The sequence below is a fragment of the Trachypithecus francoisi genome, unplaced genomic scaffold (assembly GCF_009764315.1).
Source record: "Trachypithecus francoisi isolate TF-2019V2 unplaced genomic scaffold, Tfra_2.0 Lachesis_group14, whole genome shotgun sequence".
NCBI classification, from domain to species: Eukaryota; Metazoa; Chordata; class Mammalia; order Primates; family Cercopithecidae; genus Trachypithecus; species Trachypithecus francoisi.
Genome location: NW_022681459.1, coordinates 33,728,995 through 33,754,629, shown reverse-complemented (window position 1 = coordinate 33,754,629; position 25,635 = coordinate 33,728,995). Strand labels below are relative to the sequence as shown.

General features: G+C 54.8%; 4 protein-coding genes across 20 annotated transcripts in view; 3 read left to right on the top strand and 1 right to left on the bottom strand.

Moving 5' to 3' along the window:
- The window catches only part of SMARCB1 (SWI/SNF related, matrix associated, actin dependent regulator of chromatin, subfamily b, member 1), a 45,167-nt gene extending 43,852 nt beyond the window's left edge, over positions 1–1,315 (top strand). The window contains exons 8-9 of one of the 2 annotated variants that reach the window (XM_033233974.1): positions 352–483; positions 943–1,315. In XM_033233974.1, the coding sequence (XP_033089865.1) occupies positions 352–483; positions 943–982 (172 nt within the window). In that variant the 3' untranslated portion in view covers positions 983–1,315. The remainder of the gene's footprint in view (positions 1–351; positions 484–942) is intronic. The other variant, XM_033233975.1, reaches the window with a different exon arrangement.
- The window catches only part of LOC117096507 (aggrecan core protein-like), a 443,073-nt gene that overhangs the window by 242,417 nt on the left and 175,021 nt on the right, over positions 1–25,635 (top strand). The gene's annotated exons all lie outside the window — the stretch shown is intronic.
- Positions 482–11,577, bottom strand: DERL3 (derlin 3). Of its 9 annotated transcripts, none has more exons than XM_033233976.1 (7): positions 11,493–11,577; positions 5,450–5,515; positions 5,305–5,378; positions 5,095–5,188; positions 4,507–4,614; positions 3,791–3,881; positions 482–686 (listed from the first exon to the last, which is right to left on the bottom strand). In XM_033233976.1, the coding sequence occupies exons 1-7, from the start codon at positions 11,560–11,562 to the stop codon at positions 515–517; spliced, it is 675 nt and encodes a 224-aa protein (XP_033089867.1). In that variant the 5' UTR covers positions 11,563–11,577; the 3' UTR covers positions 482–514. The 9 variants fall into 9 exon arrangements, with proteins under 9 accessions (XP_033089867.1, XP_033089869.1, XP_033089874.1 ...); XM_033233978.1 differs by lacking the exons at positions 482–686; positions 11,493–11,577 and adding exons at positions 1,289–1,743; positions 5,633–5,923 and having other exon boundaries at positions 4,398–4,614; XM_033233983.1 differs by lacking the exons at positions 482–686; positions 11,493–11,577 and adding exons at positions 1,289–1,696; positions 5,633–5,916 and having other exon boundaries at positions 4,398–4,614.
- Positions 23,022–25,635, top strand: part of SLC2A11 (solute carrier family 2 member 11) — a 29,562-nt gene continuing 26,948 nt past the window's right edge. For 4 of the 8 annotated variants that reach the window (XM_033233966.1, XM_033233968.1, XM_033233965.1 and 1 more), the window contains exon 1: positions 23,022–24,116. Coding sequence is in view for 5 of the 8 variants with exons in the window: in XM_033233968.1 (XP_033089859.1) it covers positions 24,075–24,116 (42 nt within the window). In the remaining 3 variants the exon portion in view is untranslated. Of the gene's footprint in view, positions 24,117–24,525; positions 24,748–25,635 lie in introns of those variants that run through there. The other 4 variants (XM_033233963.1, XM_033233967.1, XM_033233969.1 and 1 more) reach the window with 4 other exon arrangements.

The window sequence follows — 25,635 nt, the reverse complement described above, 5'->3', positions numbered from 1 at the left end:
GACTGTGGCACTGTGGCATCAGCGTGGCCCAGCCCGTGCTGTCCTGTCAAGGAGGACCACCTCCACAGCCAATGGCCCCTCCTCCATCTCAGAGACAGAGAGATGCTGGGCACAAAGGGCCTGTTGAAAGTTCACTTTGAAGGGAAGCCCGTGGGGTCATGGTGACACCACTCTTGGTCTGGAGAGGCGCTGGCGCCTCCAGCAGCTCCCTTGGGGTTCAGGTGACTGGAGCATCCCCTAGGTGCCAACAGTGCTGCTGGGAGGAGCAGGGCACAGACAGGGGCCAGAGCTTTCTGAGGACTCTCCATCTGTAGCTGGAAAAGTCATTCCTTTCACTGCCTCCCCTCGTAGTGAGAACCCTCTGCCCACAGTGGAGATTGCCATCCGGAACACGGGCGATGCGGACCAGTGGTGCCCGCTGCTGGAGACTCTGACAGACGCCGAGATGGAGAAGAAGATCCGCGACCAGGACAGGAACACGAGGTACCCCTGGCCCTGTGGTCCTGGGCTCTGCCTACAGGCACCTGGCTTTCCAGGCAGGGGAAGGGCCATTGCCTTTCCCAGTCTCCCATGGTCTTTGGGAACCTCTAGTGTTGCTAGAGGCAGGCAGGCTTCTGGATGATGAGGCCCCATCCAGGCAGCCTTCTGGGTGATGAGGCCCCATCCAAGCCCCAGAGTATGTTTCCCTGCAGGGAACAAACATAATTCCTCAGGCTGAGGGTCTGACCACAGCCCAGATCCAGGTTTTGGGGTCCCTGGAGTGATGAGCAGGGCTTGAGTGGCAGACAGGTGAGGCTGAGAAGGCTGAGTCCAGACCTGCTGGGGGCCATATCCTGCCCCTGTTTCCACCCCCATACCTGGCTGCCCTGTAGAGCCTTGGGAAGGGCAGCGGCCAGGCTGGGAACTGGCCCTGACTCATTGCCCTCCCCACTCCTCTTCCAGGCGGATGAGGCGTCTCGCCAACACAGCCCCAGCCTGGTAACCAGCCCATCAGCACGCGGCTCCCACGGAGCATCTCAGAAGATTGGGCCGCCTCTCCTCCATCTTCTGGCAAGGACAGAGGCGAGGGGACAGCCCAGCGCCATCCTGAGGATCGGGGTGGGGGTGGAGTGGGGGCTTCTGGGTGGCCCTTCCCGGCACACATTCCATTTGCTGAGCCCCAGTCCTGCCCCCCACCCTCCCTGCCCCTCCCCAGTCTCTGGGGTCAGGAAGAAACCTTATTTTAGGTTGTGTTTTGTTTTTGTATAGGAGCCCCAGGCAGGGCTAGTAACAGTTTTTAAATAAAAGGCAACAGGTCATGTTCAATTTCTTCAAAGTTTTAGCATAAAAATAATGAGAGCCAGAAGTGGGGCTGAGGCTTGGGGGGACAAAGGTGGCATGTGAACAAGGCTGGCACACAGGCCTCGCCCTCCTCTGCCTCAGATTCCCAGGTGGGTGGGTGAGGGTGAATGGGGCTTCTGGTAGCACCTCAGCTCCCCTCAGCCTGTTCTCCTTCCAGACCCAGAGAGCTGAGAAGAGTGGCTGTGAGGCTCAGGGCAGAGGCTCTCTGCCTTTCAGCAACAGCCCTAACCCTGCTCCCCTTGCTTGGCCTCAGAAAGGTGCCGTGAGCTCTCCTGCTGTCCCTGGGCCGCCCTGGCTCTGCCATGTTCAGATAGTCAGGCTACTGCCAGCTGGGGCCTTGCTGCTCTGAAGTCCCCTGCGGAGGGCCCAGTCCTGTGTGGGCACTGCTGGGCTGTCGCCAGCCTGGGTGCAGGAGGGCTGTTCTAGTTCCAGCGGCACCCATAGCCAGGTCAACTGGGGCCCTTTCCCACCCCAGCAGGTGCTGTGGCCTGGGCCAGCTCCTGCCTCACAGGCCAGCTGTGAGGAATATGGGAATAGCCCTCCCGGCCTGGTGCCAGCTCTTGGGGTTGACACGGTGCAGGGAGGAGACAGAGCCCAAGGTCCCTTCCCAGCCCTGCCTCCAAGGAGTTCGTGTCCCCTCTGTGTTCTCATCTGTAATAGGGAGGGGTCCCCACTCTTTAGAATGGACATAGGATCTGGGAGGGCAGCAAACTGGCTCACAGCTCCAGCCTCACTGAAGGGAGTGGGCACAGATCCCAGCACAGACTGCTGCCACCCTCAGCTGTTGGCAAGTCCCTGGCTGCCAGGGCAGGGCTAGGGTCAGAGATTGCTATGCTCCCTGGAGGTGGGGTAGGGCCCCATGTGGGCAGAGGCAGAGCTCCGATTAGGGATTGAGGTTCTTGGTCGCTGGGATGTGAGATGGGGGCTCCTTTGAGCACATGTTAGCATGAGACTCTACCGAGGGAGTTTGCACTCAGGGCCTCTGCCCTCCATCAAAGAGTGGAACTCCCCAGAGCCCCACGCACAGCAAGGGGACAGCTGGGCCTTACTGGAAGGCCTTGAACAAAAGGGAAGATTCCCAGCCCAGCTGCTCTTGGACATGAACAGGTTTCATTGCTGAGGTGTTTGTTCCATCCATGAGGCAGGAACCTTGGCAATGAAAGGGTGAGGCAGCCCTGTGTCTCCACAACTGGTGGGATGGAAGGAACCTTGGCTGCCTCACCCCACAGGTCGGGCAGGGCCACCTGGCTGGGAGGTGCTGGGGAGGCTGGGCCCTCACTCCTGACTACCAGTTCACACCGCCGCAGAGCCAGCTCCACAAGGTCTGGCTACAACGTGGAGGGCAGATTCAACAGAGAACAGTGTTGTTACCATGAAAATGACAACCTGTAGCTGGAGGAGGCCCCGTGCTACTGAGCATCCAGAAATAAACCACAACATGGACAGGCCTAGAGCAACAAGGAAAGCTGCCAGGTCAGAAGAGAAAAGTGAGCCGTAGGGGTCAGATAAGGCTCACACACGTCCTCAGCTAAAAAGAGCAGGAACAGAACCTTCCAGAAGTCCCTCCCTCACCTAGTCTCAGGACTCTGCTAAGGTGAAAACTTTAAGGCTCTGGGGTCATAGAAAGGGCAGAAGAAAGACCCAGTCCTGGCCCTCTTTTGCACCTGACTCCATGGGGCTTTGGTGTCACCAGATGATAAATGAGTTATAGGCCCACCTGTCAGGGTGGCTGATGAGGAACAGGAGAGGCTAGATCGGCATCAGCCTGAAGGCACCACTGGCCGGAACATCTATCTGTAGGCTGGCTCGGCACAGTCTAGGAGAGGCCTGTCCTGGCCCTAGCAGCCGAAATCTGGTGAAATTCCCCACTGACTGGCACGGAGCAGAGGCCTATGGTGGGTAGGACTTGCCCAAAAGCCCTGGTAGGGCCAGGATGAGAACCCTGAGCCTGTCACCTGTGAGCTCAAAGCTCTGCCGGGCAACCATGGGCAGTTTCTTTGCCCTCCATGGGCACCCTATCCTACCACCTACAGTTGGGCTGAGAGGCCACACTGAGTGAGGACGGGGCAGGCAGAGAAGGATGTGGCTGGGTGAGGTGGGGAAGCCAGTGCTGTGGGCTGAGAGACTGCAGGTCATTCTGTTTATTCGGGTGGGCCCTTGCATGGACCCAGCCTTTAGGATGGGTTTTTTCTGCCCCAAGTAGGGATCACAGGTAGGATGGAAGCTGCCAGAAGCCTCTTAGGCCTGGCCCTCAGTGGGGGTCATTGCTGCAGGGGTGGCAGATGGGGTCCTGGCTGTTCCTCAGGGAGGGGCAGGTAATTGGGGTCTTCTGCAGGGGCATCCAGGAGCAGCTTTCTGTGGGGAGAGGCCCATGTTGAGCAGAGGCCAGCCCCATTGGTGGGGATCCATCTGAGGGCGGGGAGAGGGAGAGAGGACTCTCAACACTCACAGGAAGCCAGGGGTCAGCAGGAGCCTCTTGCCTCCAGGCTGGTTGGGGAAGACATCCTCCAGGAAGTAGTAGATGTGGCCCACGGCAATCCCTGTGAGACAGCCACGGACTGCAGGGTCACCCTCCACAGCCCAGAGTCCTAGACCAGCAGAGCCTGCCCCAGGCCCCCATCCACAGCCTGGTGGCACTGCAGGCCCCAGAGCATGAGTTTCCCAAAATCTTGCACAGAGTGTCAGCCCAGGGTGGGCCCTGAAGGACAAGCTTAAAGGGCCCAGAAGCAGACAGGACACAGGGAGGGGAGGGCCTGAGAATAGTGGAGGAGTGGGAGCCATGGGGCAGGAACCCTGACCCGCCCATCCCCACCCCCATCAGAACCACGCAAGCATCAGCAGATCAGCCCTGAAGATGCAAATTATGTGGGCTGGGTGGCTTGAGGGGCTGTAAGAGCACAGCAGCTGGGAGGGCAGGAAGATGGGGATGGAGCCAGATGAGAGGTCCAGATGTGAGCAGAGCTCCAGCACGAATGGGAGAGGGGCCCCAGGGCATAAGCAGCTGTCCTGAGGGGAGTGGCCAGCCTGGGGTGGACTGGATGTACCAGGAGGCTCACCCAGCAGGTCCACGAGGATGGAGTTGCCCAGCAGCAGCGAGAAGCCCATGAGCGCCCAAGGCAGGAACGGTGCCTGGAAAGTGAACAGGCCGAAGAAGTTGACCCTCACCCGAGGGCTGCGGCGGCTCCACACGTACACCAACATGGCCATGAGGGCCTGGCCCAGGAAGAACAGGCTGCCCAGGAATCCCAGCAGCTGGGCCAGAGTCAAGGTGCTCCGGTGGCAGGCCTCAGCCCAAGCTCAGGGCCCCTCTGACTTCTCAAGCCCCTGGAATTCTTCCCCTCATCTCCCCTCTGTGCTGTTCCCTCATCAAGATGAGCCCGTCCAATAAAGGCGACAGACAGTCCGCTTCAGGTCCCACGAGATCTGCCCTTCACACCTACAGCCTCATCCCAAGGTCCAACCACTGCCTGTCCCTGTCCCAGTTTCTCCCGGCTACTCGCATTCAGGGCTCAGCTAGTGGCCCTGACACCCCACCTGGCTCCTTAGTGCATCGCCTTGTATTTTGCATACAGCACTGAAGATCTAGCCCTGACCCCTGCAGCTGAGCACAAAGTCGACCCTCAACACATACTAAGCTAGAGAGAGCGACTGTGTCCCTTTCTGGTATGGCTGTTCACGTCAAGCCCCAGGACCAACACAGGCCGGACCCCGAGGCGCCCTAGCCCGAGGTTCCACAGCCTGCGGGAAGGATACGGTCATCAGGACGCCCCCGAAGAGAAACATGAAGACGAAGTCGGCCGTGCGGCCGCGGAAGGAGCCCTCTTCCAGCATGCGGCAGTAGCGGAACCTACGGCGTCGGTATAGGAAGTGCCACCAGGCGGGGCCTCAGTTTCCCCGTCCCGGGCTCTCCCAGCCTGGCGGGCCTGCCCTCCACCCAGCCTATGTCCACAGGGCGCAGGATACACGAAGAGTATGTTGAAGAAGAAGCTGAATCCCAGGGGCCCGAAAAAGAGAAAGTTGGTGACGAGTCTCCAGACCTGCAGAGTACGGGCGGTCAGGTGCGGGGTGGGCGGTCAGGTGCGGGGTGCGCGGGGCGGGGCGGCCTCACCTGGAACTTCCGGAACACAAGGTGCGGGTTGAAGTAGAGTTGAAACGGGCTGAGGAGCTCCAGCTGCTGTAGAACCAGGGGCCAGTCAAGAGCTGCCAGGGAGGCACGCCGTAACCATGGCAACCCTCACCCTCCCGCCAGAGGCTGTAACCAAAGCCACGTCCGTTCCGCCCGGCCGCTTACCACCGCCGCGGTGGTGAGGACACAGGCTGCGGTGTAAGCCCGCGTCACCGCCGGCACCTGCAGGAACTCGGACGCTAGTCCCTGCCACGCCATTGAACCTTCTCAAGCACGCGTGGCCCAGCCAGCAACGCGCTCTTTAACCCGCCTCCCAGCCCCGCCTTCTACCAATCCGCATCCGAGGCGCTGCGCGCCCCGCTTGAAAAGAGAGCCCCTGGGACCGGCAGCCAATGGAAGGAGGAAGAGGGCAATTGGGACGGAAAGGGAGAGTGGGCGGGTAGAGGCTGGTGGCCAATGGGCAGGCGCCAAGGTTGAGCACGTGGCGGTTGTTGTGGCTGCGGCGGTGGCGCGGGAGAACGTGTGGCCAATGAGGAACTGGTCACTTCGCGGCTTTCTAGGAGAGGACCAGTAGTGAGGACCCACGACACCACGGGGGCGGGGCTAAGATCGTAGGATTAGAGGAGCGAAGACCCGAGCAGGCGAGGCAAAACAGGAAGGGGCGGGGCGCGTGGGGGGCGCAGGGAGTGTGGCGGCTCAGACAGTGCTAGCTCAGTTCCAGCTCACTGACGACCTAGCCACAACGTTCTTCTCGCTGCGAACCCGAGACAGGCCCACCAGCCCCACAGCAGGGAGGTATTCGGGAATGTGTCCAAACCTCCAGGGCCCCAGTCAAATGTGCTGGCCCCTGTCAGGGTTCTTCCCGGGGGCCCACGGAAGGAGCGGCTGGACTGGGGATTGAGTCCAGGTGGGGCCCGAGGGTTGGAGAGGCGCACCAGAGCAAGTGGACAGGCAGGAGAGAGCCTCAATATTTTGGTGGAAAATAGAAATTTCCTCCCTCCTTCCCTCCTTCTTCCCTCCTTCCCTCCTTCTTCCCTCCTTCCCTCCTTCCCTCCTCCTCTCCTCCTCCCTCCTCTCCTCCTCTCCCTTCCTCACTTCCTTCCTTCCTTACTCCGTTTACTAAACAACTCTATGCTGGGGATACAGCATCCAGTAAAAGACACTGTCTCTTAGAGTCCAGCCAGGAGGCAGTCAATACAATAAGCTAGTGCTGACACTTGATGAGAGTATTGCCAACTAACGGGTGGAGACACGTGGGGGTCCGCAGTGCTAGGTGGGGTAACCTGGGATGCCTCTGGGAAGATGTGAAGTTTGTCACTTTACAAGGATCTCTGTGTCCATTAGGATGGTAACTGTGAAAAGCAAAACAATAAAGTGTTGTCTAGGATATGGGGAAATTGGAACCCTTGGGCACCATTGGTGGGAATATAAAATGGTGCATCTGCTGTGAAAAACAATATGACCATGACTCAAAAAACTAAAATTAGAATTATCGTGTGATTCAGCAATGCTACTTGTGGGTACATATCCAAGAGAATCAAAAGCAGGGACTTAAACAGATATTCATACACCCATGTTCATAGCCCCATTATTCACAATGGTTCACATCGGTTCACCCAGCGATGAGATAGACCAAGTGTGGTGTCTACATGCAAAACAATACCATTCAACCTTAAAGGACTGAAATTCTGACACATGATGCAACATGGGTGACCCTTGAAGACATTAAGCTCAGTAACGTAAACCAGTCACAAGGCTGGACGCAGTGGCTCACACCTGTAATCCCGGCACTTGGGAGGCCGAGGCAGGTGGATCACCTGAGGTCAGGAGTTTGAGACCAGCCTGGCCAACACGGTGAAACCCCGTCTCTACTAAAAATACAAAAATTAGCTGGGCATGGTGGCACGAACCTATAATCCCAGCTACTCGGGAGGCTGAGGCAGGAGAATCGCTTGAACCCGGGAGATGGAGGTTTCAGTGAGCCGAGATTATGCCACTGCACTCCAGCCTGGGCAACAGAGTGAGACTCTGTCTCAAAAAAAAAAAAAAGCAGTCACAAAAAGACAAATACTGTATGGTTCCACTTATATGAGAAGGATCAGGGAGTTATTGTTTAATGAGTGCAATTTCAGTTTGGGAAAATGAAAACGTTCTGGAGATGGATGGTGGGGATGGTTGCATAAGAATGTTTAAACCACTGAACTGAACACTTAAAAATAGTTTGGACAAATTTTATGTTATGTATATGTTACTAAACTTAAACAAAACAAAACAAAACCCTCTGTTTGCTCTTAGGGTAGTGGACTGCCAGAGGAATCCGTGAGCAGGGGGAGGCTTTAAGGGACAGCGATTATTTGGGGGGGGGTGGAATCTGGAGGACGAGGCGGGGTGGGATACGGGTTTGCCCACAGATGGGTCAGGGCTGAGAGAGGGGAGTCCAAGCGGACTCAGAGGCCTGAGCTGCAGAGTGGATGGATGGTGGTTGTCTTTGTTGAGATAGAGGACTCGTGGGGAGAAGGTGAGGGGGATAGAGGGTCCTGTTCTAGCCTCATCAAATTTGAGGCATCTGTGTGACATCGCTTGGAACAATCTGAGTGTGGTGTTGGGGTAGGGGTTGGAGCAGACAGTCCTAATGTGGGTGCTGTCATCCAGTAGTAGATCAATGGTATGTGTAGCTTTGGGCATGTGTGAGATGCTCAAGGGGCAAGGGTCAATGGAGAAAAGAGGCCAGGCCTGGGTAGCCTGACCTGCAGTAGCCAGGGAAGGAAGGCAGCCCCAGCTGGGGAGGCCGAGGGAGGCTGAGCCGGGAAACGGCTTCGGGAGCCAGGCAGTGATAATCCAGGGAGACGTGGCCCGGGAAGGGACTGAGTTGCAGCCATGCTAAGGCTCCTGGTAACCAGGATAATGGCAGGCAGGAGGGAGAGGGAGGCACACAAATGGATGTGCCTTCACAAACAAGGGGAGTGCAGCCTTGGAGGGAAGTGTGGAAGACGAGGGATGCTCTGACCAGGGCTCTGAGGTCCCCCGAGGAGACTGGAACTGGCCAAGAGGGAGAACTGGCTGAGAAGGTTCTCAGGTGGATCCCAAGAGCATGAGGGTCCCACAAGCGCCCTGAGGGGGGTTCCCTGGGGAGTGGGGTGAGACCAGTGCCTGATGCGAGTGGGTTCAGGAGCCTTCCTCCCTGCTCTGGAGGGGAGGGGGAGAGCCTGGAGTGCTGGAGGGATGTGCATTTGCTGGAGGGATGTGAGAAGGTCTGGCTTCATACAGCAGGGGTTGGACCAAGACTCTGAGGGGTTAGGGACTGGGAGCAGGGTGAGGGGACCCCCGCAGACAACCTTGGTTTTCCAGCAAAGCAGGCTAAGGTCATGTTGGAAACATGCCAGGCAGAGCAAATCCCACCCTGGCAGCCACAGTGTGCGGCAGGGCGGGGACCCAGGGCCTCTGACGCCGGCGCGGGCGCCCAGCGGGCACAAAGGAGCCGGTACAGGAGGTCGGGTTTCATGTCAGCGTGGGGAAGGGGAGGTATTCCTCCTCCAGGCACTTAGCAGGCGCTGGCTGGCCCTCAACTCAGGGTCAGGCTGGGGCTAACAGGAGGGGCCGTCATTGTCGACCAGGGCGTCTGTCTCCCCTTCGATTAGGGGCCGATAAGGCAGGCGCCCAGATTGGGGGCTGAGAAGCACATTCCTGGGAGGCCAGGAGCCTGGGGTGGGTGGGAGGGGCCAGCCAAGGCTGGGAGGGAGCATGGCAGGACATCCAGGGAGCAGCGGCTGAGTCCACTGAAGAGGCTCCCTTTCCAGAGCCCCTCAAGGATATCCTCAAATGGGGAAACTGAGGCATATAGGGAAGCAAAACGGGCCTGGGGCAGACCTCCATTCTTTTTTGTCCAGTCTGAGGCCCAGAACAGGCCACTCTGGAAACACTAGGTCCACTTCTCCTTGGACCCTTGAGCCCTCCACATAATTCTTTATGGAGAGAAGCCCTGGCTATCCCCAAGTTCCCAGGGTCCTAGTGAAGAAGTGCCTTACACTAACCTCAGGGTGGCAGACCTGCCGGCTGGGCCAGCCTTCTTTCTCTTGTGCTGAGGACGGTGGATGGGCGGGGGACCTGTGGGGTAAGGTGACAGTGGGCTCTGCTCCCCATGCCACCTCCCTGGCATTGTGACCCTTCCTCCTGACTCCCAGAGGACACCTAGATCTCCTATCCAGGCCCTCTCAGTGTCTGTAGACAGGAGAGCGCCCTCTGTATACTCACCCCACCCAGCTTCTCCCCTCACTGGCCTCACACACTAGGAGGGGCCATCCTCAGCCCCCAAGCCTGGAGTCAGCTCTGTACCCAAAGCCCCATGTTGCACGTTTTGTTTGTTTGTTTTTTGTTTTTTTCTAGAGACAGGGTCTTGCTCTATTGCCCAGACTGGAGAGTAGTGGTGTGATCACAGCTCACTGCAGCCTCAACCTCCTGCTCTCAAGTGATCCTCCCGCCTCAACCTCCCAAGTAGCTGGGACAACAGGCATATGCCACCATGTCCCGCTAATTTTTAAATTTTTTTTGTAGAGATGGCGTCTCACTGTGTTGCTTAGGCTGGTCTCAAACCCCTGTCCTCAAGCAATTGTCCCTTGGATTCCCAAAGTGCTGGGATTACAGGTGTGAGCCACCATGCCCGGCCCCCTATGTCACACCTGACACTCCCATGGAACTCTCTAGGCCTTTCCCTTCTCTCCTATGCCTCATCACCACCACTAACTCTTATTCAGGCTTCTGGTTTTCTCCTCTAATACTGTCCCAGCTCTCTAAACTATTCATTCTGTTAAAAAAAAAAAAAAAAAAAAAAGAGGAGGAAGGCTGGGTGTGGGGCTCATGCCTATAGTCCTAGCACTTTGGGAGGCTGAGGAAGGCGGATTGCCTGAGCTCAGGAGTTCAAGACCAGCCTGGGCAACATACAGAAACCCTATCTCTACAAAAAATACAAAAATTAGCCAGACGTGGTGATGCATGCCTGTAGCCCCAACTGGGAAGGCAGGGAGAGCCAGGGGGCTGAGGCGAGAGGATCCTTGAGCAGGGGAGGTCGAGGCTGCAGTGAGCAGAGATTGCACCACTGCACTCCAGCCTGGGTGACAGACTGAGACCCTGACTCTTAAAAATATATATTTTTAAAAATATGTTTCCTGGCTGGGCACATTGGCTCATGCCTGTAATCCCAGCAGTTTGGGAGGCCAAGACAGGCAGATCACCTGAGGTAAGGAGTTGGAGACCAGCCTGGCCAACATGGTAAAACCCCGTCTCTATTAAAGATACAAAAATTAGCCGAGTGAAGTGGCACTCACCTGTAATCCCAGCTACTCAGGAGGCTGAGGCAGGAGAATCACCTGAACCCCGGGGGCGGAGGTTGCGGTGAGCCAAGATCATGCCACTGCACTCCAGCCTGGGCGATAGAACAGACTCTGTCTCAAAAACAATAAAAATAATAAAATAATAAAATAAATGTGTTTTTAAAAAGCAAAATAAATAAAATTTAAAAAATAAGAGAGGAAGAGCAGAGGGTAAAAGTGCTTCCTACTCCAGGAAGCCCTCCCTGATCACCTTCAAAGGGACCAGAGCTCACCTACTTCTGTTAGAGTCCCGAGCACTTAATTTTTAAATATATTTTAGGCCGGGCACGGTGGCTCAAGCCTGTAATCCCAGCACTTTGGGAGGCCGAGACGGGCGGATCACGAGGTCAGGAGATCGAGACCATCCTGGCTAACACGGTGAAACCCCGTCTCTACTAAAAAATACAAAAAGCTAGCCGGGCGAGGTGGCTGGCGCCTGTAGTCCCAGCTACTCGGGAGGCTGAGGCAGGAGAATGGCGTAAACCCGGGAGGCGGAGCTTGCAGTGAGTTGAGATCCGGCCACTGCACTCCAGCCCGGGCGACAGAGCAAGACTCCGTCTCAAAAATAAATAAATAAATAAATATATTTTATTCTAAAGGCAGTCCATGCCTGTTGTAACTAACCACAAGAATCAGAAACAAACTGAATGTTTGTGTACCTGCTGATGCAGCTGTATTTTCTTCTTGATGACACACAGTGCCTCTTTCGGGCCCTGAGCACCTGTCCATGGGGGGACCTCTCCTCAGGGACTGTAAGCATGAGGCCCACCCCCTTCGAGCACAGGAACCCCTGCAATTGCTGTGAGTAGGCTTCCAGCCAGCCCCTCCCAGAAGCAGCTGTGTCCCCCTTGGCCCTTCCTGTCTGGGCCGCGGGCTATTTTTAGCACGGAAGCCGGAACCCACACAGCAGCAGCTGCTTGTGGCCGGAGTGCAAGAACAACAAACCATCCAGGTGGGTTGTGTCAGGCTGCAGAGGGAGCAGCCTGGGCCTGGCTCTCTGAACCTGGTAGCAGAATCTGGACTTTCCAGGAATAAGCTGGTCTCTGGGTGGGATGGGGAGGGAGGAAGCAGAATGGGGCAGAGGATGGGTTGCACTAACCAGGCCAGGATAGGGGAAGGGCCTGTGCAAAGGCCCTGAGGTAGCTGGGGGAGAGGAAGAGAGCAGGGGAGAGAAGGTGAAGGAGGCAAGGAAGAAGAGTTGCTTGTGATGGGAGGGAGGAGCGGGGCCAGGCCAGGCAGAGGTGTGTCGCCTGTGGTTTTTGTCCTAATCAGATGAGCAGGGGAGGAGAGTGGTGGCCTGCAGTGGCTCGCATTAACAGTGAGGGAGCGGGAGGGTCAGGATGGCTGAAGCCACAGGCCTCAGTGAATGCTCGGTAGTGGGGGTGAAGGTAGGAGGGCTCCTGGCCTGCCCCGCGTGGGGGACAGTGAGCCCCCACCGGGCGGAGACATGGGTGAATGGCCAGTAAGGGAGGGAGACCACTCGTTGAATTGGGCAGGTGAGCTTGGGGTGCTGTGGGGTGGAAGCCCTCCCTGCCCTCCACCCAGTCCTCCCAGCTCCTTCCCTGCTGTGGCTCTGGTCATTCCTGCTTCGTGCAGAGGGGCTTCTGTTGTCCACGTAACAGCCCTTCTACCCCTGGTTTCTGCTGTGGAGCTGGCACAGGCAGGGCCTTGGTAAACAGGGAACCCTGTGAAGACAGACCTAGACTCCAGGGCTGGAGCTGCAGCCTCGGGGCTGGCATTGTGACCTGGCCACTCCCTTCCCTCTCTGGTTCTCAGTGTCCCTGTCTGTGAGATGGGGGTCAGAAGGGTCCATGTGTAGAGTCTCTTTCCGCTCCAAGGTTGTACTCTGATCTATAATGAGGCTATCAGAGATTTCTGGGAGGAAGCCCCTTCCTGTAACAAACACAGCTGGCCTCCCCATCCAAGGCCCATCTCTGCTATGAATGAGTGAATGCGTGTGAGCGAGAATGCACCAAAGAGGAAGCCGGAGGGCCCCGCCAGTCCTCACTGTCTCCTCTCAGCCAGGAACTCTCATGGGCCTATGGTCAGGAGCAGCCACAGAGGCCTGCAGGGCTGGGGAGGGAGTGGCTGTGGGTACCTTTTTCCTGCAAGAGCTCAGCTTCTGGCCAGGGGAGGAGACACTGAATCCCATACCAGGCAGGGAGTGGAAATACACTGGTGAGTGGTCAAGGGCAGCCGTGGGGCAGGAGAGCTCCTGATGAGGACAGTAGGAGGAGGGGATGTGCTAGGCAGGGAAAAAGGCTTGAGCAAAAGTGGGGAGGCAGGAATGGGCCTGGGTGCTGCTCATGGACTAGTCAAGGACCCGTGAAGGGCGGGAGATAATAGCCTCTCAGTGATCTACAGCCAGACTATACCGTGGCTTTTACTAAACTCACTGAAGCCTCATGACCACCTGATGAAGTAGGTTACTATTACAGTTGAGAAAATAGGCTCAGAGAGGTTAAGTAACCTGCCTGAGGACACACAACTAAAGAGGCACAAAATCAGCAGTCCTGGCCTTGCCACCATGACGGGTGATGGAAGGGATCCATGCAGAGGAAGTGAGCTATCCCTGACCCCATCGCTGGGCCACAGGGGAGTGGGGGTGTCACCAACCAGCTAACACTGTGCAGCCCCAGACCCTTTTCCAGCTCTGGTTTGGAGGTGAGACCTTGCAGCCTCTGGGCTCCCAGGGAGTGTCTCCCACATGAGACTCCACTCACGAGCTGCTTCCCTGCTGTCTGGGCCTCGTTTTACTGTCTCTGACCCTTCATGACTGATGAAACCGTCCCCATTCAGCCCCCAGCTGCCAGACCTGCCCGAGCCTGTGTCCTGACTGTCATGACCCAGAGCAAATTGCTAGGAATTCCCACTTCCTGCTGTGGCCGCTGCCAGAATGTCAAAGCCACCTCCCGCCAAGCACCCCAGAGCTCCAGAGCATCTGGTGGGGGCCTCCCCCTCCCCCGCCTCAGCTATTTTCAGGCTCAGCGCTGTGGGCAGTGTTTGGGGAGAAGCAGATTATCTGTTTGGCAGAGTCAGCCATCTGGCAGGGTCAGGGATGTGAGCTTACATAGATAGAACCTGAGACAGCTCTGTCTTGGACTTTGAAAAAGATGGGCGGAGTGGCGTGTGGCTGTAGTCCCAGCAGAGGCAGGAGGATTGCTTTAGCCCGGGAGTTTGAGGCCAGCCTGGGCAACAGCATGACACTCCATCTCTACAAAAGCAAAACTAATCTTTAGGGACTGGGGCCACCACTCTGGAAGGCCCTGCCCAGGACCAGTGACTCAGAGCCATGGTCTGGTGGAAGGAGAGGTTCAGAAAGGCCTGGGTTCAGCTGGGTGCGGTGGCTCTCGCCTGTAATCCCAGCACTTTGGGAGGCTGAGGCTGACAGACCACCTGAGGTCGGGAGTTCACGACCAGCCTGACCAACATGGAGAAGCCCCGTCTCTACTAAAAATACAAAATTAGCTGGGTGTGGTGGCGCATGCCTGTAATCCCAGGTACTCGGGAGGCTGAGGCAGGAGAAGTGCTTGAACCCGGGAGGCAGAGGTTGCGGTGAGCTGAGATTGTGCCACTGCACACCCAGGCTGGAGCCTGGGTAACAAGAGCAAAACTCCATTTCAAAAAGAAAAAAAAAAAAGCAAGGCCTAGGTTCACCACACCTCCCACCCGGCTTGCATCCACTGATAGCCCCAACAAGCAGCCAGGCCCTGCTCCCACGAGGGGCATGCTCCCCATGCCAGGTGATTATCTGGCCGCTGGGATGGGAGGCTCCTAACAGTGGGCTGAGATGAGAACCCAGGTGACCCATCCTCTCACAGTGACACTACCAGAGCCTCTGCCTCCACGTCCTCCTCCAAACACTCACCCAGCCCTCCAGTGCCCTTTACCTTCATGAGATTAGGAGGGCCTCTTTAAGAAAATGAATGCAAAACAGCCAGGCACAGTGGCTCACACCTGTAATCCCAGCACTTTGGGAGGCCAAGGTGGGCAGATCACCTGAGGTCAGGAGTTCAAGAGCAGCCTGACCAACATGGTGAAACCCTGTCTCTACTAAAAACACAAAAATTAGTCAGGTGTGGTGGTACGTGCCTGTAATCCCAGCTACTCGGGAGGCTGAGGCAGGAGAACGGCTTGAACCCAGGAAGCGGAGGTTGCAGTGAGCCGAGATCATGCCATTGCACTCCAGCCTGGGCAACAAGAATGAAACTCCGTCTCAAAAAAAAAAAAAAAAGGAAAGGAAAGAAAAGAATAATGCAAAACAAATACAAGATTAGGTTGCAAAGTGAGTATTTGAAATGCAAACAAATGACAAATTTGTCCCTTTGGAGAGAAGAGAAAACCGAGGCTGTGGCATGGCACAGGGAGGACTTTCTTGAAGTGGTGAGGGCAGACGCAGGAAGGCACACCTGTTCCACTGCTTGCACATCCCAAACCTGCAGAAGGTGGTCTAGCCACAGCAGACTGGCTGCTTTGGTATCTCCCCACCCCCTTCCAAGGGGCCCTGCTTAGAGGCTCCCCCTTCGCCCCAAGGAATGCAAGGCGTCAGTGCTTCAGACTCTGGCCTAACCACCATCCCCACCTCCCAGGCCCCCACCCTTTCCCTCCAGATGTGGGCACAGCTGTATTTTTAGAACAGCCGACCACGAGGACATTCTTTCCTTCTAATTAAGATGGCTTCAAATCTTTCATCTGCAATCAGCCCCATTGTTCAGTCCTCAAACATCAAAGGGTGACCAGGAGGGGCTGCCTCAGCTGGTTGTGGGGTTAGGGTTTGTTTTCTTTCTTTGTCTTTGAACTATTACGCTGGAAATGAGACCCAGAACCGGAGTAGATGCCAGCTCTGAGGAGGAGGATGAAGCAGAGCTTTGGGTAGTTTGCAGGACCTGCTGCTCTGCACCCCAGTCAACCCCAACCTTGACTGGGGTTGTCCAGCTGGGCTGCAGCTCTCCAGCACACCCATCTGAGGTTAGGGTCTGTCTGGGACAACCGGGGGATCAAAACAGGCCCTGTGTTGGCTAGGCGTGGTGGCTCTCGCGTGTAATCGCAGTGCTTTGGGAGGCCAAGGCAAGCAGATCACCTGAGGTCAGGAGTTCGTGACTAGCCTGGCCAACATGGTGAAATCTCGTCTCTACTAAAAATACAAAAATTAGCTGGGCATGGTGGCTCACGCCTGTTAATCCCAGATACTCGGGAGGCTGAGGCAGGAGAATCGCTTGAATCGCGGAGTCAGAGGCTTCAGTGATCATCAGGACTCCTGACCTCTGGCCCCTGCCCCGCAGGAGGCTCCTGGTGTGGGACAAAGATGCCCATCTACGTGGGGGGAATAGGAAAGGCTGCAGGGAGGAATGGCCTCTGGGTAGCCTTGAACCGCGTTGCAGTCCTCCGTGCTACAGCGCTCTCAAACCCACTGACAGATGAGGAAACCGAGGCTCAGAGAGGCCAACAGGCTGGCCTAGAGCTGCTCAGCCCACTAGTAGAGAGGTGGTGCTCAGGAACGCTAGGTCCCCGTTGTCAGCCATGCCCCGCCCCCCTCACTCACCCCCAGGGATGGACCAGGCCAGCTGCTGCCTGAGTCTTGGCTTCAGGTAGGAGGCACCTGTCCCACCCCGCAAGGAGCAGAGAGGAGAGCCACGCAGGCAGTCCGAGGCCGGGGGGAACTGGCATCGGGTTTCTCAGCTCCCCGGGGTCCTGGCCCATCCGGTCCCGCGCGGCTGGATGTGAGGACAGGGGAAGTGAAATCGCACCGGGGCGGGTGGCACAGGGCGGGAGGGTGCAACCTGGTACAACGGCCAGGACTTGAGCACCCAAGGGCTGAGGGGCAGACAGGGCAAGGCAGAAAGGGGAGGCTCCCCAGATGAAGTGCCCCCTACCCAGCGGCGCTTGGGTGCGGGCCGCCGTTTCACCGCCAGCACTGAACCTTCGCGAGTCTTCGGCTATCGCTGGTGCCGGGTTCCGCAGAGCCCGGGCTCTGTCGCCCCCTCGCGGCCGGAGCCGGTCTAGGCGGCGTCGGGGAAATCCCGAAAAGCCTGCGGGATAGCAGCTGAACGCCAGCGGGACCCGGGCGCGGTGAGGCCATTCATTCCCCGAGGGCTGGGAAAGTCTTCATCAGGAGGTGGAATCCCTGGGAGGCCCCCAAGCCGGGCCCCGCCTCCCTAGGCCCGTGTAATGGGCATTTTGTAAGACACTTCGGGGACACAGAGGCACCCCACTAGAAGAGCCGGTGGACTCCGGGGTGGGGTGCCGGCCGAGTGGGAGTCAGTATCACCAGCGGGCTGCGCTGGATTGATTGTTTTGTTTATTTATTTCTTAATATTTATTTATTTATCTATTTATTTATTTATTTATTTTTGAGAGGGAGTTTCGCTCTGTTGCCCACGCTGGAGTCCAGTGGCACCATCTTGGCTCACTGCAACTGCTGCATCCCTGGCTCAAGTGATTCTCCTGCCTCAGCCTCCCGCGTAGCTGAGATTACAGGCATCCACCACACACCCGGCTAGTCTTTGTGTTTTTAGTAGAGATGAGATTTCACCATATTGGCTAGGCTGGTTTCAAACTCCTAACCTCTGGTGATCCGCCTGCCTCAGCCTCCCGCAGTGCTGCGATAACAGGCATGAGCCACCGCGCCCGGCCTGCGTTGATTGTTTTTAGTTTGAGCTGCACTCTTCCCTGTTTCCTGCTTGTGCCAGGGCAGATCTCTGCTGGCTCTAGGCCTCAGTTTTCCCATCCTTGGAGTAAGAGGCCCTAGCATGTGGGAAGGTGTGTGAGCAGCTGGTGGCTGTGGGCAATTCACCTCCATCTCCACCTTCTCACCTGGGAAACATACTCGATGAGAATCAAATGCAGAAAGCCAAGGGCGGAAAGAGTCAGGGGGTGTTCTTTTGACCCCTCCCCCAGTGCCTCCCACTCATAAGATTTGGCCCCGCTGTTGGGGTGAGGCTGGCGGGGAGCCCCAGCCTGAGGGTCAGCGGGCTGGCCCTGGCAATGTGAGGAAGACCAGCTCTGCCAGCCGGGCTGTAGGGCTGGTGCGGGCACGGGCTTGGCCTCGCAGAGCCTCAGGGACTCCCTCTGTAAATGAGGTTGACATCTACATGCAGGTAGTTGTACCTAGCACTGCACAGGGCGGATGTGAGCACCAGGCTGCTACAAATACAGCTATGACTTTCACATGCTCAAGGTTAAACTCCCAGTCAATGTTTGCTGAGGTGAAACCTAGAGCTTCCTGGCCAAAGGATAATAATGGCTGGGGAGCCCACACATGGGGACCTGTCTCCAACGAGATGGCGGTGGTTTTAGGGCATCCAAGAGGCATTTCAGGGAGAATCAAGGGACAGCCAGATATCGTTAATGGTGGCCAGATCAGGGTCCAGTCTGGCAGGGTCTTGGATTCAAGGTTAAACCCAGTTCTAAATTTGGAACTTATCCCCAGGCTCGCCCCCAGGCTTTTACTATGTAGACATGTATTCCCACACACATTAGGTACAGTTTTGTATATTTCCAAACAATATATAGGCATAATAGTGTATGCGTCTTTCTTTCTTTTTTTTTTTTTGAGACGGAGTCTCGCTCTGTCGCCCAGGTTGGAGTGCAGTGGCGCCACCTCGGCCCACTGAAAACTCTGTCTCCCGAGTTCACACCGTTCTCTTGCCTCAGCCTCCCGAGTAGCTGGGACTACAGGCTCCCGCCACAAAGCCCGGCTAATTTTTTGTATTTTTAGTAGAGGCAGGGTTTCATCGTGTTAGCCAGGATGGTCTCGATCTCCTGACCTCGTGATCTGCTTGCCTCGGTCTCCCAAAGTGCTGAGATTACAGGCGTGGGCCACTGCGCCCGGCGCATGTGCGTCTTTCTGCAACTTTGTTCATGCAGCGTTGTGATTCACACATGTTGATATTGTTCCTCTAGTCTAGTCCACTGATTTTCACTGATGAGTGGTATTCTATCTTATTCCACAGCTTATTTCTCCTTTTTTTGGAGGATTGACATTTGTTTCCAGTTTTCCTATAGTACAAACGATGCTGCATTTGTGAACAGTTCTTGAATGTGGGATTAAGAGTTTCTCCAAGGTAAACCCAGGAGTGGAATTGCTGGGTGGGAGACGTAGGTGAATCAACTTCCTTGATCTGCCCAAATTGCACTGATTTACATTTTCCCTCCCTCTCTCCCTCCCTCCCCATCCCCCCTCTCTTTTCTTTGTTTTTTTGAGATAGGGTCTTTTTTTTTTTTTTTTTTGAGACGGAGTCTCGCTCTGCCACGCAGGCTGGAGTGCAGTGGCCGGATCTCAGCTCACTGCAAGCTCCGCCTGCCGGGTTTACCACCATTCTCCTGCCTCAGCCTCCGAGTAGCTGGGACTACAGGTGCCAGCCACCTCGCCTGGCTAGTTTTTTGTATTTTTTAGTAGAGACGGGGTTTCACAGTGTTAGCCAGGATGGTCTCGATCTCCTGACCTCGTGATCCGCCCGCCTCGGCCTCCCAAAGTGCTGGGATTACAGGCTTGAGCCACCGCGCCCGGCCTTTTTTTTTTTTTTTTTTTGAGACGGAGTCTCGCTCTGCCGCCCAGGCTGGAGTGCTGTGGCCGGATCTCAGCTCACTGCAAGCTCTGCCTCCCGGTTTACGCCATTCTCCTGCCTCAGCCTCCCGAGTTGCTGGGACTACAGGCGCCCGCCACCTCACCTGGCTATTTTTTTGTATTTTTTTTTTAGTAGAGAGGGAGTTTCACCGTGTTAGCTAGGATGGTCTCGATCTCCTGACCTCGTGATCCGCCCATCTCAACCTCCCAAAGTGCTGGGATTACAGGCTTGAGCCACCGCGCCCAGCCTGAGATAGGGTCTTACTCTGTCACTCAGGCTGGAGTGCAGTGGTGTGAACATGGCTCACTGCAGCCTTGACCTCCTGGGCTCAAGCCATTTTTCCCACCTCAACCTCCTAAGTAACTGGGACCACAGCTGTGTGGTGTGCCACTGTGCCCAGATAATTAAAAAAATAAATTATAGAGATAGGGTCTCACCACATTGCGCAGGCTGGTCTGAAACTTCAGCCTCAAATGATCCTCCTATTTTGGCCTCCTAAAGTGCTGGGATTACAGGCATGAGCCACCACACCTGGTTCCAACTGACATTTTCATCAATAGTACATGCGTGTTCCAGCTGATTGCCAGCACCACTTGGTATTGCCAGAGTAAGCTGTTACTCTGTTGAGTGGGAACCAATATGCTGATGTGGATTTAATTTGCATTTCCTGATTACTAATGCAGCTATCTTTTAATTAGTTTTTTGGTCACTTCAGTTTCCTCTTCTGTAAATTCCCTGTTCACATCTTTTTTTTTTTTGAGACAGAGTCTCACTCTGTAGCCCAGGCTGGAGTGCAGTGGCACGATCTCGGCTCACTGCAACCTCCACCTCCTGGGTTCAAGTGATCTTCATGCCTCAGCCTCCCAAGTAGTTGGGACTACAGGCCAAGCCACCATGCCAAGCTAATTTTTTGTATTTTTTTGATAGAGATGGGGTTTAATTTTTTGTATTTTTTGGTAGAGATGGGATTTAATTTTTTGTATTTTTTGGTAGAGATGGGGTTTAATTTTTTGTATTTTTGGTAAAGACGGGGTTTTACCATGTTGTCCAGGCTGGTCTTGAACTCCTGAGCTCAAGCGATCCGCCCCGCCTTGGCCTCCCAAAGTGCTGGGATTATAGGCATGAGCCACTACGCCAAGCCTGTTTGCCCATTTTCTTTTCCTTATTGGTATGTGGGTATTCTGTATACATTCTGAATACTAATACTTTGTTGGTCATATGTTGTAGATACCTTCTACTTGGTGGCTTTGGGTTTCACCTTTTTAAAATATATATATATTTTTATTTTATATATTTATATATTTTGAAATATATAAATTTATATAATTTAAAATATATAAGTTTATATAATTTAAAAGTATATATTTACATATATATTTTAAATATATATATTTATAAATATTTTTTAATTGAGATGTGGTCTCACCACATTGCCAGGGCTGGTCTTGAACTCTTGAACTCAAGTGGTCCTCCCACTTTGGCCTCCCAAAGTGCTAGGACTACAGGCTGAAGCCACCACACCTGGCCAGGTTTCACCTTTTCATGGCGTCTTTTGTTCATTTGAGACAGGGTCTCACTCTGTTGCCCCGGTTGGAGTGCAGTGGTGTGATCACCGATTACTGCAGCCTCCCAAAGTACTTGGATTACAGGCGTAAACCACTGTGCCTGGTCCATTAATGGTGTTTTTTGACACACAGATTTTTAATTTTAATGAGGTTAAATCCTCATAAGAAATCTGCATGGTTTATCCTTGTTTATCCTGAGGTTATAAAAGTTTTATATATTTTCTTTTTTTTTTTTTTTTGAGATGGAGTTTCACTCTGTCGTCTAGGCTGGAGTGCAGTGCCATGATCTTGGCTCACTGCAACCTCTGTCTCCCAGGTTCAAGTGACTCTCCTGCCTCAGCCTCCTGAGTAGCTGGGACTACAGGCGTGTGCCACCACACCCAGCTAATTTTTGTATTTTTAGTAGAGATGGGGTTTCGTCATGTTGACCAGGCTGGTCTGGAACTCCTGACCTCAGATGATCCACCCACCTTGGCCTCCCAAAGTGCTGGGATTACAGGTATGAGCCACCAGGCCCAGCCTAATTTTTTTTTTTTTTAAATAGAATCTTGCTCTGTCACTCAGACTTGAGGGCAGTGGCACAATAATGGGTCACTGCAACCTCAACCTCCCTCACTGCAATCCTCCTACCTCAGCCTTTGAAGGAGCTGTGACCACAGGTGTGCGCTATCACACCCAGCTATTATTATTTTTTTGAGATGGAATCTCGCACTGTGGCCTGAGCTGCAGTGCAGTGGTGTGATCTTGGCTCACTGCAACCTCTGCCTTTAGGGTTCAAGTGGTTCTCCTGCCTCAGCCTCCCAAGTAGCTAGGATTACAGGTGCCCACCACCATGCCCAGCTAATTTTTTGTATTTTTAGTAGAGATGGGGTTTTACTGTGTTGGCTAGGCTGGTCTCAAACTCCTGACCTCGTGATCCGCCCGCCCCAGCCTCCCAAAGTGTTGGGATTACAGGCGTGAGCCGCCTCGCCAGGCCTTTACTTTTATTTTTTATTATTTATTTATTTATTTATTTATTTTATAGAGACGAGGGTCTGCTCGCGTTGCCCAGGCTCATCTTGAACTCATGGGCTCAAGTGATCCACCTGCCTCAGCCTCCCAAAGTGCTGGGATTACAGGTGGGAGCTACTGCATCCAGCCTAAAATGTTTAAAGTTAGGTTTTTGCATTAGGTTTGTGTGCACCTGGAATGACTTTTGTATATGAAGTGAGACAGAGGTCCAGTTTTCATTTTTCCCCATATAATCAATTGTCCTAGAGCCATTTATTAGCCCGTCACTTCCCGCTTTTTTTTTTTTTTTTTCTGAGATGGAGTCTTGCTCTATCGCCCAGGCTGGAGTGCAGTGGCGTGATCTCGGCTCACTGCAAGCTCCGTCTTCCGGGTTCACGCCATTCTGTTGCCTCAGCCTCCCGAGTAGTTGGGACTACAGGCACTTGCCGCCACGCCCGGCTAATTTTTTGTATTTTTAATAGAGATGGGGTTTCACCATGTTAGCCAGGATGGTCTCCATCTCCTGACCTCGTGATCCGCCTGCCTTAGCCTCCCAAAGTGCTGGGATTACAGGCGTGAGCCACCGCACCCGGCCACTTCCCACTTATTTTTGAAGGGGGAAAAGGCAATGGTTGTTTTGAAAAAAATTAACCTATCTAAATAAAATATCAGCAGTTGAAACTAACAATAGGCCGGGCGCGGTGGCTCAAGCCTGTAATCCCAGCACTTTGGGAGGCCGAGACGGGCGGATCACGAGGTCAGGAGATCGAGACCATCCTGGCTAATACGGTGAAACCCTGTCTCTACTTAAAAATACAAAAAACTAGCCGGGCGACGAGGCGGGCGCCTGTAGTCCCAGCTACTCGGGAGGCTGAGGCAGGAGAATGGCGTAAACCCGGGAGGCGGAGCTTGCAGTGAGCTGAAATCCGGTCACTGCACTCCAGCCTGGGTGGCAGAGCAAGACTCCGTCTCAAAAAAAAAAAGAAAAAAAAGAAACTAACAATGTATATTACAACAGTATTATGACCAGGTTGCCTCTACCCCAAGAATTCAAGAATGGTTTACCATTAGAAAGTTTATTGATATAACTGATCTCCTTAACAGATTTAAAGAATACCCATATGATCCATCTTAATAGATGCAGGAAAATCATGTAATAAAATACCTATTTATGATAACTGCTAATATTTTATTTGTGCTTTTCCTTAAAAATGCAGTGTTTTTAGGAATTAAAGTTCAGAGCAGCAAAAGTCAAACAAAAACCAAGTCTGAGCAATAGAGTTACTACAATGCCCATCACAGTCTTTGCTCAGATGACTACCTAAGGTCATGTTCAGCTCTATGTTTCTGTGACCACAAATAGCATCTTTGGCAAATCTGGTTTCAGCTGATCTTTGTCCAGCTCCTGGATTCCATGCAGGGCCTGAGAAGCCCTCAAGGATAAAAGATTAATCCGGTCCAGTGGACTTCGTGGTTCCTCAACTCCAAGTGCCCCCACCATAGGTAGGACCTGCCTCTCACGCAAAGGATCCCTGGCGGCAACTCCAGACCGGTTCAGACCGGTTCTCCTACCCGCATTCCGCCGAGTCTCTCGCTCCGCCCAGGACGCACAGATGAGAGCGCTCAGCAGACTGGTGGGTCTGTCTTTCGGTCCTTCCTAATTTTCCCCTCCTCTGGGGAAAGGTCAAGGATACCTGAACCAAAGTGTCTGGCGGGGTGTGTGTGTGGGGGGGTGCATCTGTGCACAAAAGGGCTTGGCCCTCCCGAGAGCGCCCAGGGCCAGGGGCCTCCTAGGTTCTGGCGGCCGGCAGGGGCGACCGGCGCAGCGGGTCGCGCAGGATTGCGGCTGAGGTCCCACCAGCGAGAGACAGAGACTTTCAGACATTTAGTCCAGAGACTGCAGCAAGGGAGGGGGACGAGGGGCCAGGGCCGGAACGTCGGGGGAGGACTTGGGAGCGCGGCGACCAGAGTCGTGTGCTGGCACCTGCGGGGGCGAATGCAGGGGCTTGGCCGAGATGACTTTGGACCAGAGCTCCCTTCCGGCCTGCAGAGATGAGCTTGGGGTTTAGCTTAGTGAGAAGTGAGCAGCTTTTCAGCCGCAGTGCTGCGGAGGAGGCGGATGGAGGATGAACTGGAGCCGTCCTTACGGCCTCCGACGCAGGTGAGCCCCCAGCAGCGGCGACCCCCCCCACCGCACGGTGGCGACAAACCCCGCGCCACCGCGGCGGCGACCCCCTCCCCCCACGGCGGCGGTGAGCTCCCCAGCACCGGCAGTAACTCTTAACACGCTGCGGGTCCGCGCTTGCGCCTCAGGCGCCCTCCGCGACAGTCTACCGGCTCTGCGCTCCACTGCGCCTGCGCTTGAGTCTCGGGCCCCAGTCCCGGCCACTGGTTAGCGTTGTGCGAACCTTCAGCATGTGCGGCGGTTCTCAATACCCACTGCGCTTGTGCTACCGCTTGGTCTCGACTGGTTTGCGCCTCTCAAACGCTTACTGCGCGTGCGCTAGTCCCTCTTTCACAACTGGGTAACGCGCGCCGACCTTCCCTCCGCGCGCATGCGCCCGGTTAACCGCTTGGTAATGGCAGCTGGGGTCTCCCTGGGACAGAAAGACCTCCGCTCAGGCCCCTCTTCCGAATGCTCGATGCCCTCCTGCGATCTGGAATGGTCTGAATTATCATACCTGCCCAGACCAGGCATTTCAGATGAGGGATTGCGGACCTGAGTGAACTGCGCCTGTATAGCCACCTTGGAGGCTTCACTAAGTCGTCAAATGTTCAAAAACATCGTGCTTGTATGTACAATGGCGTTAGGTGCTAGGCTCAGATGTCCATAGGCAGGTGTTTACGTCCAGGGTCGGCCTGTGGGCCAGAGCAAGGTTGCTGGACCCTGGCATCCCAGCCCCCAAGGATGCTAAATCCTCTGCCGATCAGCCCTGACCTCAGAGGCAGTAAGCCCTCCGAGCACGGCAGTCCTGACCGCTCACTCCTTCCCGTGACTCTTTCCCACCCTCGCCTCTTTCCTCCTCATGCTCCCTCAGCTCTGACCTGGCGTCCTGCCTCACAGAGGGAACGGGCGCAGCCAGAGGAGAGCACCTGCACTGCCCACCACTTCTATGGGTTCCTCCCCAGTCTGGACTGATTTCTTTAGGTATTTGCATGGCACATTCCCTTACCTCCTTTGTCGTCATTTGCACTTGTATTCCTTGACAGCCCTATTTAAAATAGCACCAACTGAGGTGGGTGGATCGCTGGAGCCCAGGAGTTTGAAGCTGCAGGGATCTAATAGGATCTCACCACTGCACTCCAGCGTGGGCGACCTAGCGAGACCTTGTCTGTAAAAAATAAAAATAAAATAGCACCACCTGGTCCTAACACTTCCTACGCCCCTTCCCTGCTTTAAGTCTCTGTAGCACCAGCTGATGTACTATATATTTTGCTCGTTCATTTTGCGATTGCTTGTCTTTCCCTGCTGGAAGGAAAGCTCTGATAGTTCATTGATTTTGTCTGTTGTTCATTGCTGTATCCCAACACCCAGAACAGTAGGATTATTGACCATAATAGGGAGGCAATAAATCTTTGTTTGCCGAATTAATGGTCCATATCATAGCTAATGTCTGAATGCTTACCATGACCAGGCACGGTATAGGCAATCTCCATGCATGATCTCATTGAATTCAACA

Bases quoted from the DNA above. Each gene is read 5' to 3' on its own strand.
- DERL3 (XM_033233977.1), bottom strand. From the start codon at position 5,725: ATGGCGTGGCAGGGACTAGCGTCCGAGTTCCTGCAGGTGCCGGCGGTG. The intron at 5,516-5,632 runs GTAAGCGGCCGG...CTGGTTCTACAG, and splicing joins TCCTCACCACCGCGGCGGTG to CAGCTGGAGCTCCTCAGCCC. The intron at 4,615-5,094 runs GTATCCTTCCCG...GCCTGCCACCGG, and splicing joins TCGGGGGCGTCCTGATGACC to AGCACCTTGACTCTGGCCCA.